This window comes from Colossoma macropomum, unplaced genomic scaffold, assembly GCF_904425465.1.
Source record: "Colossoma macropomum unplaced genomic scaffold, Colossoma_macropomum, whole genome shotgun sequence".
In the NCBI taxonomy this organism is placed as follows: domain Eukaryota; kingdom Metazoa; phylum Chordata; class Actinopteri; order Characiformes; family Serrasalmidae; genus Colossoma; species Colossoma macropomum.
In genome coordinates, this window is record NW_023494791.1 from 24,873,868 (window position 1) to 24,888,157 (window position 14,290).

General features: G+C 40.1%; 1 protein-coding gene across 1 annotated transcript in view; it reads right to left on the reverse strand.

The window, feature by feature from the left end:
• LOC118810643 (adhesion G protein-coupled receptor A3) overlaps positions 1 to 14,290 on the reverse strand; it is a 194,847-nt gene that overhangs the window by 137,066 nt on the left and 43,491 nt on the right. The window contains exon 7 of the mRNA XM_036574580.1: positions 10,002 to 10,215. Within this exon, the coding sequence (XP_036430473.1) occupies positions 10,002 to 10,215 (214 nt within the window). The remainder of the gene's footprint in view (positions 1 to 10,001; positions 10,216 to 14,290) is intronic.

Genomic DNA, 14,290 nt, shown 5'->3' on the forward strand with positions numbered 1-14,290 from the left:
TTCCATCCAGCAGCCACAACCGCAGCACACTGCATCTGCTCCTGCCTCTGCAGGCCACACTAGAATAGAAAGCCACAGAGCTTTTTCGGCAGCTCTGAAGTCCTGCTCTCTCTCTCTTTAATTCAGATTAAAAAATGAATGAATGCTAGCTGAAGAAGAATGTGTCTGGACTTTGTAGATAGGATTAGAAACTGGGTAGAAAATCAACCACCAAATGAAAATGGAACAGCAAATGTACATGTGTGGCTACATAAGTGTGTGAGAATCAGAGAATAAGCCTGAAGTGCTTTACCTTCACCGGCTTTCTTTTATGAAAAAGAACTACTCCTATAAAAATCTTGTAGTATATTCAGACAATTACAGCAACATTGGATAATAATACAGGAATATTCTAGATTCTGATTACTGTTATTATACAGCTTCTTAGAAATCTTATACAGTACTGTCAGAGGCTAGCGTTTAATCATTTAATTTCCATTTAAGACAGCCATTGAGTGCAAGTTATTTATTTTTCAAGAAGAAAAAAATGAAAACATATTTAACAGAAGATTATACAGCGGCCTCAACAACTAAATATAATATCATTTTTCCAGCATTAAGTGCGTCCACTCTTTGCCTTCATTACAGCTCTCAGTTTTTCAAAGAATTCTGCAGGGGAATTTTTCCAAACCTCCAAAGTTCAAGCTTAGAAGTTGGTCGCATTTTTTTTATTTTCACAATCCAATAATCCCAAACACATTCAGTGACGCTTAGTTTCAAGTCTCACGAGTGGTCAGTCCATTGTTCTGAGAATACCGGCAGCTTCATTGTTTGAATTAAAAATGTTCTCATTTTTGTCTGTTTCCTTTTCTCAGTAACAGATTCTTGGCAGCTACAAATCTCTTCAGACCCATAGTGCTGATTTGTCTTCTCACAGTGGAAGGATAGACAGAAACACCTGTGGACTTTTTCAGATCTAAAGCAAGAGTGGAGCTTGATTTTCTCCTCTCTCTCAAAGATGAAAGCTTTAAGTACTGTTTATATGATGCTGACAGTTTTTGTGGTCTATCAGGTCTTGCATGGTCCAATTTTCTCTTTTAGTGATTTTTTAAGTGCAGTTTTGAAAGCTTTCAAAGACGGAAGTATTAAGTTCTGTTTATTTGACAGTGACAGTTTTGGTGGTCTACAAGGTTGCACAGTTCATAGGAGCCCCAATTTCTCTATATTTTAAAATATTTTTTTAACTTTTTTTTTACAAGTTTTCCTTCATTATGCAAATGGATTATATCTAATCTCCTCAGAAAGATCTGCTCAAAGATCTAAAATAACTTACTAATAATAACGTACTTAATGGCCATTTTGAAAGGAAATTAAATAAATGAAGGGCGGTCTATGACATTTGCACTGAACTGTAGTTTCGTATATGATTACTCTACTATTACTATACATATTTTTGGTAAGGGTTTTCCCAAAAGACAAACAAATGTAGGGTGAGTAACATCACAGTTAAGTGCTCCTGCAATTAAGCCTCTGAAAACCAATCCCTTATCTTCCTCATTCTCTCGTTCTCTCTCTGAGAGAGTCATAAGTACAGAGACAGGGTGGAACACAGTGGCCAGCTTCCAATCTGACACTGGACAAGCAGGAGTCTGTAAAAAGTCTATGAAATGATTCCTAGCTTTGAAAACAACATGCACATCAAATTTTACTGGGTCAGCACGGCCAGCTCAAGCACGGTAGATTCCACTTTGTAAAGGCTGTCCAAGCTAAAGAACAGCACACATTAATGGGAAGGCTATGGAAGCAACCCAGGCGGACAGAGACACAGGACACACACACACATACACTGACCTAAATTCGCACCAACACTACTCTATTGTGAAGCTGACTGCACATAACGCCTCCCCAAGGCCTCATTAGGAGCATTTACGCACTTGCGCTGATATTTAACGATTTGTTTACATAACGCAGCTCATGAGGCTGTTAACGATAAAACCTGGGCTTTTACAAAGGAGCATTCCAACAGTCTGACCATGAGCCCGGCGGACAGCCTGATCACAGTCCCCTCAAGCTTCCTCTGAGAGACAGACAGAGAGAGAGAGAGTGAAGAAGATAAACAGAGGGAGACAGAGAGCGGGCAGAGAGATAGACAGAGCGAAAGTGTTTAGAGATCTAAAGAACAAAGGTAAATACGAGTGTATTTTTAGAATAGTAGGACACAGGCATTTCCAGTTTACTGAATACTAATGCATAAACAAATGAGCTTATACAGACACTCAGACACTGAAAGAAAAAAATAAAGACAGAGGAAATATAAGAGCAAAAGCACACATGCACACACATGCAAACATGCTCTCAGACAGAGCGGGGCTCTCAGAGCCATCTCTTGTGCAGCGAAGAGAACGCTTTAATAGAGGGAGAGCTAAAAGTGGATGTGGGCAGTGGCAGGCTGAATGCTTTGTGGAGTGATTTCAGAATAAATAAAAAGTCTTCTGGACTCAGCCTTTTATCTTTCCCCTCCTGTCCTCTCCTCTCTCTCTCTCTCTCTCACTTCCTCTCATCTCCCTATCCGTTCATTCATAAAGTGAGTCACTCAAGGCCATGAGACTCTTTTAGTCATGCCATTCTCATCTTTTTTGGGCCCTATAGCAAGCCTTTGGTTATGTCCAGTCTTTGGCTACTTAAAAAGCCTATTGTGTGCCTACATTAGGACAAATAACAACATCAACAGTAAGATTTGAAAGGTAAACAAATGTTTGAAAGCAGCACTATGTATGGAGTACACCAGCAGGGAACAGTCAGAGCTGAAAAAATATATACATGTTTGCAATTTTAGTTCATTTTAATTTAATATATCATCCTTCTTGTTGTATTTAAACTCAAAGTACTGAAGTAAAACTCTGAGCCGCTCCCAGGCCAACTTGGAGATCTAATCCCTCCAGTGGGTCATAGGACGACCCGGGGTCTCTTCACAGTAGGCCTTGCCTGGTAAAGCCCCACCAGGAGGCGTCCAGGGGACATCCTGATCAGACGCCCGAACCACCTCAACTGGCTTCTCTCAATGTGGAGGAGTAGAGGCTCTACTCTGAGCCCCTCCCGGATGACTGAGCTCATCACCCTATCAAGTAGAGTGTAGCCAACCACCCTGTGAAGAAAGCTCATTTCCACCGCTTGTATTTACAATCTCATTCTTTCAGTCATTATCCACAGCTCATGACCATAGGTGAGGGTCGGGATGTAGACTGACCAGTAAACAGAGAGCTTTGCCTCAGCTCCCTCTTCACCAATACAGTCTGGTACAGTGACCGCACTACTGTTGCCGCCTGTCCCAGCCTGCGACCAATCTCATGATCCCTCTTCTCATCAGTGGAGAACAAGACCCCGTGACACTTAAACTCCTCCACCTGGGGCAGGTCCTTTCCCCTTACCTGGATTGGGGGTGCCATCCTTTTCCAGGCTAAGGTAAGATTATCCACTAACATAATTAAGTATTATATAACAGATGAGTCTTTGATTTCTGGCATTTATGTCCCAAACTGAAAGAGCCCAGCTCTAAAAGTCACAGTCAAAGGGTCCCTATTTAATGCAGTCTTAAATAATTAGAGAAAGTATTGAAAGTGATGAAGTCATTTTTCCACCTTATGATGACCATTATGCTGTGACTCTCTAGGGAAACCCACCTCTGATTGCTAGTGCTGTACTGCTGAGAAGAACAATTTGGCCTTAGCCTTAAGGGCTGCAGTAATTTGATGTGGGACCAGTGTTAGTATTTCAACACATTACAGCTGCACATGACTTTGATGCTAACACCTGAGGTGACTGATCACTTAAAACTAAGAACGAAAGGGTAAAAGGGGATGAACACCTAATTAGAACTAAGTGTACTTAAAAAAAAAAAGAAAAAAAAATTCTTTGTGATCTCAACGGTGCCAGTGCATATGGTGTAAAAACAGCTCTATCAGTCAATATGACATGAATGAAAAGAACTGTGAACTGCAAATATGACTTCAAACATAATATAGAAGGAGAAAAAAAGGTTAAGAAGAAACCCACTTGACCAGATAAAGAATGATGGAACACTTTAATGCCAAGAATGCTAAGCCCCAGAGACTGAGGCTACAGATAATCATAATAATGCAATCTGCAAATTTCTCAAAGAATATATGCTCGGAATCCACTTCAAGTCTTGTGAGAGTACCTGACACAGAAGCTGAATGATTCCGTAGACTTCAGGGACTTCCAAGGGTCATAAGAAAGGAACTGAATGCCTTCAAAGATGTTATAAACCAGAAAATTAATGATGTAGCTGGAAAACTCCAAACAAGAGTGGAAGAAGCTGAGAGCTGCACTGCAGAGGTGGAGGAAATGAATGTGAACATGAGTGATGCACTCCTCTCTAAGTTAAAGCTCAGTAAACAGACCTGGAGTTTTGGTCAAGCAGGAAAAATATATGTATACATAGTGTCCTAGAGGAAAATGATGCAATGGCCTTTGTTATTTGGTTTTTTTGTTGGTCAAAACTTAAGATAATGGAGTATCTTAACATTCAGACAGTCTATAAATCTCTCATACCACATACCAAAGCACAATGGTGAATATCAGCTCTGATCTTCGGTGGTGTGCTTCCCTGAGAGAAGAAAATAGAGAAACAGATTTTGATCCAAAGGCATAAGTGAAATGTTTTTATTGGGAGAAAAATGGTAATCAAATCTGGAAATGGAAGAAAAGATCTGTTAAAGTCTGACTCATAGGTGGAGACAGTAAGTTTGAAGAGGAAGAATATAGCAGTACTACTGGCATTCTTCTAATGACCATACAGTGAGCCAAAGGGATTTATTATGCACGTTAACATAGCATAATTATTTTTTTCTAACTCTCTCCTGGTCAGTTTTAAGTATGATTAATCACAAGATCATTTGTCCAGTATACAAAGTACTTCCAAACACTTTCCAAATTGAAACTTTACCCCTTATGCCTACTCCGCTCAGATGAAATGAAGATATACAGATCCCTTCATAGATTAACTCAAGAGAGCAAAATGGAAATTTCACGAGACATCAGGAGTACAAGGTAATCTCACTAAATGTTAATAGGTTGCACAGAGCAGCTAAAAGATGTAAAGCTATAACAAAGATGAAAAGCAAAACGATGCAGGTAATATTTTGGGAGGAATTACATCGCCCTCACAAAGAGCATGGAAGTGGGATTTTGAATGCAGCAAAGGCTGTTCTGCAGAGTAAAATTGTAGCCTACTCCTTTGAGCTCCTTTGCAGCTCCAAAGAAAACTACAGGAATAAGACTGTGTATAAAAGGAAAGGGTTAAGTGGGACATCTCCAGGATGACAAAACAGAGAAAAGAGCAAGATCAGTTAAACACAGATATGATACACTATCAGTTCTATCTAGACTAACCTAGAATCCAGAACTAATGCAGATTATCCTGAAGGATTATTCTGGATATAAATTAATTATCTTACAATATGCACACATGATATATAGATATATATATATATATATATATATATATATATATATATATATATATATATATATATTTCATGTATGTATATTGTAAGATAATTAATGTTTTAAATGAGATAATTGTTTAATATAATACTTAAGTATATCTTTATCCAAGACCATAATAAACGTATAGTCCCATGAATAAATCAATAAAATGAGCAATTAGTAGGATCTCAATATGTCCATTAGACGTGTAATCAGACGAGTAATCAGACACTACTAATTTATTATAGAAGCTATTAAAATGAAAATATCACCATGTCTTTTTCCGTCAGTACAAGAAGATATTCTTCCAAATCATTTTAGAGAATGGGATAAGAAGCACTCTGGTTTATCTGGAATGGAAAAAAAGATTTGGGATAAAGTCTTCAGCTTTCAGCCTTACATCTTTCCAAAGAAAAAGGAGGGAGAGCACTCCCATGTCTGCAAGATTATTTCTTGACAGTTGACAGCAGTGACTTGCTTTTGTAACCCAGAATACACATTCCAGTGGAAAAAACAATTAAAGTCAATGGACTGGAATTGTTAATGAAATGTATTTAAAGAAAAAATTAACTTTTATATTAATACTGGGAGAATGCAATTGTTCATGTAGAATTCTATGGTGAAGAGAAGACAAATACAACTACATAAGTCCTGTCTCATTTGCTGCACTTGTTGCCCTGCGTTCCACATTTGTGTGTATCGCAATGACCGCAAGGCTGTTTCTCATTTTGCTGTTCAAAGGGCCACTCATAAGTGCCCTCCATGCGCCCTCAGTGCGGCCTTTGGCAAGGACCGCATTAATGAAGCTTCAGCAGTGGCCTCTTACCCAAAATTTCTTAAGGTACAGTCTAGGACCAATCCGAGTGACAGGGTTTGTTTACAGCTGTTGGACTAACATGATGGAGAAAATATTTAGATGTGACCTAAAATACGTTTGTTTTTTAATTTACCATGTCATTGAGCTGCAGTGTGCTTGTAATATATATTGAACCACTGTAGATGAACAAATTAGTGCAATAAATAAATAAATAAATAAATAAATAAATAAATAGTTTTCCTCTGGGTATAGTACATATATAGCCTGTGCACAAGTCTGTGCTAAAATGCACACTTTCAAAGTCAGTGCCCTCGAGGTCTGTTGCCCTCTATGTCACCAAAGTGCAGACTTTGGTTAATGGGCACCTTTCAGGGCAGGGTGTAGTGAATTTGTTGGTAATTTGTTTGTTTTAGTCTGTAAGTAAGTGCAGTTTTTTCTACTGTACTTTTGAACTAGATATAGATTAGAAATTGTACAAAGAGATGGTTAAATTGTAATATTCAATAACATCAATTATCAGCCCAAGGCTAGTTTTTCTCCTGTTTTATCTAAACAAACAATGCAGTAAATAACTCAATGTAAAAAGAGATACTTCTTTTGCATCTAATCCTTTTTACCTTCATTCAGTCCCTCAGTCACCATTTCCACTCGTGTTCTTCCCTCCCACTATTCCCTCACTATCGTCTCACTAATCGTCACTCTCTTTTGCTCCAGTCATCTGTGTGAGAGGGACAGCATCATTTCCCACTCCCCACAATCAGCCAAACCGCAGTCTAACAAGCCAATTAAGACTTCAGTCTCCATGGTAACCTAATTACACAGACCAATCAGGCAAGAATATGAGAGAGACAGAGAGAGAGAGAGCGAGAGAGAGAGAGAGGAAGGGACGAAGGGCCTAAAGGGGAGCACTGAGCAAAAACATGAGACAAAAAATTGCTCTCTTGCTTTTCTCCTCTGCTCCCCTGTTCTTTTATTCTATGTCGGATCTGAATGATTAAAAATGGAATGAGATTAGCAGAGATGTGGACTGCACCTCTAGAGGCTCCTAGAGCTTTGAGTAATGAGGCATGATTCACACTCCACAGCTCTCTCAGCTAGCATCAGTTACTGGCTCTTTAGCCTAGTGCCATCACTCAGCATGGGGGCCAGGCTACACAGTGCGTCAGGCTATTAGCTGTTAGCTCAGACTGGACTACAAGTCTATCTACAGCTCCAAGAGGAACAGGGCTATGAGAAGAGAACATAAACTTTCTGTGTGTGGCTACTTATTAAGCACACATGCCTGACATTTTAGCAGAATGCCTTTTGACCGTACATGTAAATGAGGTTGTTGGTTTGGGCTCTCTAATTGGACCCAAATGTGTTAATAGTGTATTGATGAGACTAAACATCTGTACTCCACGCTTTTCTAAACTCATATCATCATGCTCAAAATCATCATTCACACCACACACGCACAAAATCCCTGAACGAGCCCAATCTATGAAAGCGGCCTTCAGCAAACCCAGTTTTTAAGCTAACAGTAACCATCATGGAAAAAATGGTCTTGAAACACTGTACAACATCTGTCATTTACAGTGACAGGTTAATAGTGGGGTAACGTAGTACTTAATGGGGAGGGTGTATTTTTACATCGTGCACACTCTACTGGGGGGAGAGCCCCTTCAATAAGTCTCTCAGTCTCTGTTGACAGTTGTGTTTATGACACAGGACCAGAAGCCAGTGCGCATGCATGTGATTGTGTATGTGTGGCTCATGATTAAGCAGGCCAGTGTTTTGGTTGGCCGATTGGTCAGTCTGGCTAGTCTGTGCTGGAAAGGACAGCATTACTAAACACCACTCCTCCGCTAGTGGGGTCTCCCCACTGCCAAGAACAACATTACAGTATGAGCTCCACTCGGAAAATAGACCTGCACAGTTTGTGTGCAGAAGGGGAACGCGAGGGCTTAATTGCAGGGCCTAATCAGAACTTGAACGACGAGAAATCCATCACATTCCAGCAGGATGGAAAATGAGTCTAACTGTTCAGTGGAAGAGCAGACGACTGGAACAGAGCAACTACATGGAGCAAACGCAAGAGCAAAGAATACTCTTTGCTAGACGTTTCTATTTTGTTTAGTATTCGAAAAACAATAGCAATGCTATCCATAAAATTCATAAGTAAAACATACTTAGAAATGACAAAATATAGCTATAGTCTTCTTGGTATTCACTGATAGTTTCATTTCTAGTTCAGTAAAAATTGCTTTATTAGATTCAAACAGGAGCTACACTATATAATTTAAGCAACTAACTATCCACAATGTTCATAACAAGACCTAGGAAAATGACCCAAGTGAGTGGTTCTGGAGCACAGCTGGACAAAAATGCGTAAGAACCGCAGCCAGTGAAGAAAAGGAAAGAGATGGAGTGCATTCGTGTGCTCTGGGGATCAAACTGTGAGTCAGTCAGCGTGTCCTGTTTGACACTGAGATTTCCCACTGCCATCCAACCATCATCACTCACAGTAAAGGGACTGCAAGCCTCCCAGTGACGAGGGCACGGCTGCAGCAGTGGAAAAAACGAGCATCCTCCTGGGTGGTTTATGAAGGCTGGAGTTTTCGGCATGCTCTATGAAAACTGCGAGCAAAGCGTTCCAGGCTTGTTGACACAGGGAAACATATTTCTGTCGGCACTCCATCAATATTTATGGCCAGACTCGCACCAAAGCGAGAGGCAGTTAAACTAATCAACAGCCCTGTGCCACTCTTTCACACACACATGCTTACACACACACACACACACACACACACACGCACACAGGAAAAGTGTATGAACATTTTGCATGTGTGCAAACATATGCATTGTGCTGACCAGTGGAGGGAAACGGAGGATGAGGAAGACACAGTGATTGGCAGAATGTGCGTAAACAGATACCAGCCACATTACTGCCATAGCATGCAGCATCTGTTCCTGTTAGTGTGCTAGCCACATATAACAATGAGACAACACTTCCAGAACAGTGGCTCAACCCTGACAGGGAAGCATACAGCTGGCACTTTGCCAGAACATTCCTGTCCCGCCCTTCCCAACCAATATCAAGGGCAATGATAATGAAAGGTAAATCACAGCTGGGAGAAGGTCACTTTATATATGTCTGTGCATGAGTGTACTGTCAATTGATTTAAAGCCACTCGGATGTGCGCACATAAATCAAGACTAAAGACATATAGACATTAGTCAATGAGCACATGTGACTGTACTTATTCTCCTTCGTTCTCCCGTTGTCGCTACGTAAGACTTTCATACTGACTCGATTCTCCTTCTTAACCCCTTAAAATCCCAGGCTTCGTACGTACTAAGGCTTATTATTCAGTAACTACAGGGGTTTCAATGCAAACTGGCTGAGCTATTCTTAAGTTATAGATGCGTATAGGTGGGCCTGGCCATTCAAGGGGTTAAATCCAATTTATAGTGTCCACATTGCAAGTTGCAAGTGACCAAATCCAATTTATATGGCAACATTGTAGTCACATTTGCGCATATATTCACATTGACAGTCATAGTAACAAAACAAATTGAATTTGAACTTAAAACCACATTTGGAAAAAGCTGTATTACATGTGTTTTTATTTTTTTGCTGTTGAAATGGAATGAATGGAAACTGGATGTGTCAAAAAATTGATATGTCTGAACAAAGCCTAACATCATCTCTGACCTGGTGATGAGGCAACAGTCATGGATAATGCTTTCCTCCACATACACCCCTATCTCCTCCTGTGTGTGTACAGGCCGCCGCTCATGGCTCCAGGTGAGTGTGAAGGAGGGGTCCAGGTAGGAGGCGGTGCATTGCAAGGGCAGACGGTCACCTCGGAACACAAGCTGCCTCTGAGACGGGATCAGCTGCAGCAGGGGCAGCTCCAGAGGGGCATCTGAAAAACATCCAAAAACAAACACAAACAGTGCATCATGTCATGGAATCCCATCTAGTTCCCTGGCTTTGTTCTTCTTTTTTACTACTTTTTTTTATCATCAACTGTGTCTAATTCTGGAGCCTTGTCTCTTTTTTTGCTATTAGTGTTCACACCTGTATCTATCATTGCAAAGTCATGTGCATGGCTAACCCAGCGTAATTCTGAGCTGGTTTCCATAGATTAGTTCTTATATTCCTTGGTATACACTTATAACTTAAGGTTCTTGGACTGGATGGATGGTCATAGGAAAAAAATTAATTGGTAAAGGACTTCTACATGATGTAGAGGTTCGTTAAAACATGTTCTTTACACTTGCACATTGATTTACAATCCACTTAAAGGTTCTCTAGGAAACCAGAAGAGGTTCTTTTATGGCATCGCTCCAAAGGATCCTCGTTGACACCTTCATTTTTAAGAAAGTCGTTCTAGTTTTCTGTAGTTTCATATCTCTGGTCTTCCTTTGTTGTATTTTGTGGTTGTCTGGATTTGACTTTGCTGCCTGTTTCTCTGTTTTTGTATGCTCTTCTTGTTTATGATGTATCTGACTGTTCTCTGACCTGAGCTGTGGACCTAGGAAATGCTTTTTAAATAAAGACAACTTACATCCATACCTATATCCTATCATTTCAAACTCTCCTTTGTTGCACATTACTGTAGGACTAGGCTACAGGAATATCAGCCTGCACTGAACAAATTTGAGATGGAGCTGCTGCTGCTAAGGTTTTAACGTTATAATAAAATGACTCAAATAATGCTGCTTGTTTAGCACCAAATTACTGTATTTAATTAAACTTTGTCACTACTCAACAGCGCAACACATAATAAAGTTGCAACAAACAGCAATCACAGAAAAAATAATTAGGAAACAAAGGCAGTGAGAAATAAATATTTTATAAGTGGTAATAGTGTTAATAAAACAGTAGACTGCTAACGTTTCTGTGGGTTCCATTAGTATGTCTGGACAAAAGTAATGGCCAAGAATGCACAGCTGACTGTAATGTAGTACTGGCAAGAGCTGCACACCACTGGAAGATCCAGCTTATTAAAATGCATGAAGGGTATCTCTCCCTCAGCATGTATTAAAGTCTTGTGCACATGCAGGATGATCTGAGCTTGTCTGTGCTATTGGCAACACGGCTTGTCCTGCAAGGCCTTCTCGTCTTTAACCGGACACATCACGACGTCTTCTTGGATGGGCTCCAAAATGGCCGCTTCTCAGCTCTCTGCTTTCAGGTTTCTTCAGATCAACTGAGTGTGCTGCTCTGCTGCTACCATAATAAATGCTCTGTAAATGGGGCTTGGGTCACTAACACTATACAGAAGTCTGAGAAGCTTAAACTGTGGCCTTTCAATCATTACACAGAGGTCGAGGTGACCACATGCAGTACTTTACAAACTACTTTCAAATTTCCTCATTTTACCAGACAAGCCACGTCAGTGGTGGGACAAAATCTCACTGTCTTTAGAACACTGCTGTTTATAGTTATTTTAGAGAAAGATATGCAGATCTTCGATCATGAAACTACAGATATTAGACAAACACCAAGCCCCTGTTTGATAATGTGGACAGTGCCATCCAAAATCTTAAGCGTATGTAAAAATTTAGGGCACAGAGCTGGTTCCTAGTTTGAGACTAATTTACAATGACCTGTCATTCAAATAACATTACCCACAAACCAGTTCATTTGAATTGCAGAGGCGCTAATGCATAGATCCACGCAGAGTGAGCTTTCACCAAATGTAAAAAGACATCCTCTATAGAGGAGCTGGACATTTAATGCAAGTGCAGGAAGTGAGTTCTTATGCAATGCCTTGCATTTTAAAGATTATGAGGAAAAATTGTATTTGCCTTTTTTAGAATAAACACACGCACATGCAGTTCCTAGAATGGCTTGCTCCAATGACCATCCTCACTCACTCACTCACTCACTCACTCACTCACATGCAAGGTTTTGTTCCATATATATGTATTCCAAGATTGCACTGTACATTTTGGCCATAACATAATATCATGATACTTCAAGAAATGTTCTCAATACACAATGTCACAATATTTATTTTTTTCTTACATCTGATAAATTGAAAACAAACAAAAATAAACCAGTAGTGCTACATTTAAAAATGTAAGCACATAATAATTTTATTTAGTATTTCACACACTGCACTGCACTAAATCCAATGAAACAAACAAGACAAATTATGTAATCTTTGTAATGAAACATGCAGTAGGTCAGTGTTCTAGAATGTTCTAGACATGCTCAGAAAAGCTTGTTGTAATGTCACATAATTTATCACAATAACATACATATTGTCATACTGCCCAGCCCTACATTCAAGTGTATTTAATAACTACACTTCTCATATTTTTCATATGGAAAGAGTTGCTCAGCAAGTTTTACCATAATGAAAGTGAAAGAAACAACAAAAAAACTGCTAAATGGACAAAGATGGAGGAAATTCTACAAAACTAGCAGAAATATGTTTTTTTTTTCTAAGACAAAAAGAGAAGCATGCTTTTGGTATCAAATCTTCTCTCATGCCTCATGTGGTGGCTGTTTTCCAAGTTCTCTAGTTTTCTAGTCAGTTCATGCTAGTAAATTGAATTAAATTTACATAGTTTCTTCTACTATTTTTGTGCCTGGACAGTGCCACGCCCTAAAGTGCATATTCATGAAATCAGTGTTTTAAAATCTGCAGCTCAGTGACTTTTGCACACACACTGATCAACTGTGAGTGCATTTGTGTGTGTAAAATGCATTAGTGCCATCGTACATGTTTAGTAAATCTGGCCCATAGATTATCCTGCTGCCTGCTGCAATGCTCACCCTATCAATTTGCATATAGATCAGTTTTCATCCACCATCTTTGTTGGTGACATATAGACATGATTAAGACATGTTTTTCTTACACTGTTTTCACACCTGGTGTGTTTACTAAGGTCCGAATCAGAGCGTTTATTTGATTTAGTTGGTTTCACACTGCAATGGCTAAGCGCACAGAATTATACATGTCAGTGTTTGTTTATTGGTCAGAAATTTTGCATTGATTCAAGTGCGCACCCAAGTATGGGTGGAGTGTTCACACCTGTCAAAGTGAAACAAATAAAAGAAAAAGTTTGATAGGTACGCACCAAACAAGGCAGGTGTGAAAGCGCCCCTAATACTCCATTTTAATGGATCAGCACCTCCTGTGGTCATGAAAAATGTACTGGTTGACAACTCTGCTGAGCTGTGGACTTGCGTACACAAGATGTACAAGAGTGGAAAGACCTGAAAGGTGTTAATACCAGCACTATATTCCATCAATAACTGCGTAATGTCTTCTGTTGCACTGAGCGCCAGCTATGTAAGTCATGTGTGTCTGTATGTTCGTGTGATGTCAGCAGGTTGCATGAGGTCAACAGGCACAGTTAACACATTAAACAAATTGACCTGCCAATCTGGCATGAGAGAAAGAAAGAGATAAAGAGACAGTGGCAGAAACACAGTGAGAGAGAGAGCATCTGGCCCTGCTGTGTGTGTGTGTGTGTGTGTGGGTGTGTCCTGCCCTGGCTGTGAAGATTACACCTCTGAACCTGTTCACTCAGCAGTGTGAGCTGTGCATCCCACCCCCATCAGCGTGCCACTGGCTGAGCCACTGTTAGCCCCTGCAGCACAGACACAGATGAAGCTCCCCCTAATGCCAGAAACTTCTCACGCCTGCCGCAACCTGCTCAACCCTGAGCACCTTGGCCGTCTCTGGAAATTAGGCGAGCTTGAATCTGAATAGAAAACACAGCTCTGGAGCTCAGAAACACATGATGTATCTGTAGCTAAGTGTGCTTACACTGGGCTGAGGGCTTATTTTCACCCTCCAAGACTGCCGCCAAGCCATAGCCTTTCTCCTAACCAAACCAAATGCTCTGATTTTTGACAGTTATGACCTTGCTTAGTATAATGTTATTTACGTCATGCTACACTCTAGACAGGGAGCAGAAAATGGACAAATAAAGGTATATGCAGTACCCGTCAAAAGCAGCGACACCTATGGATTT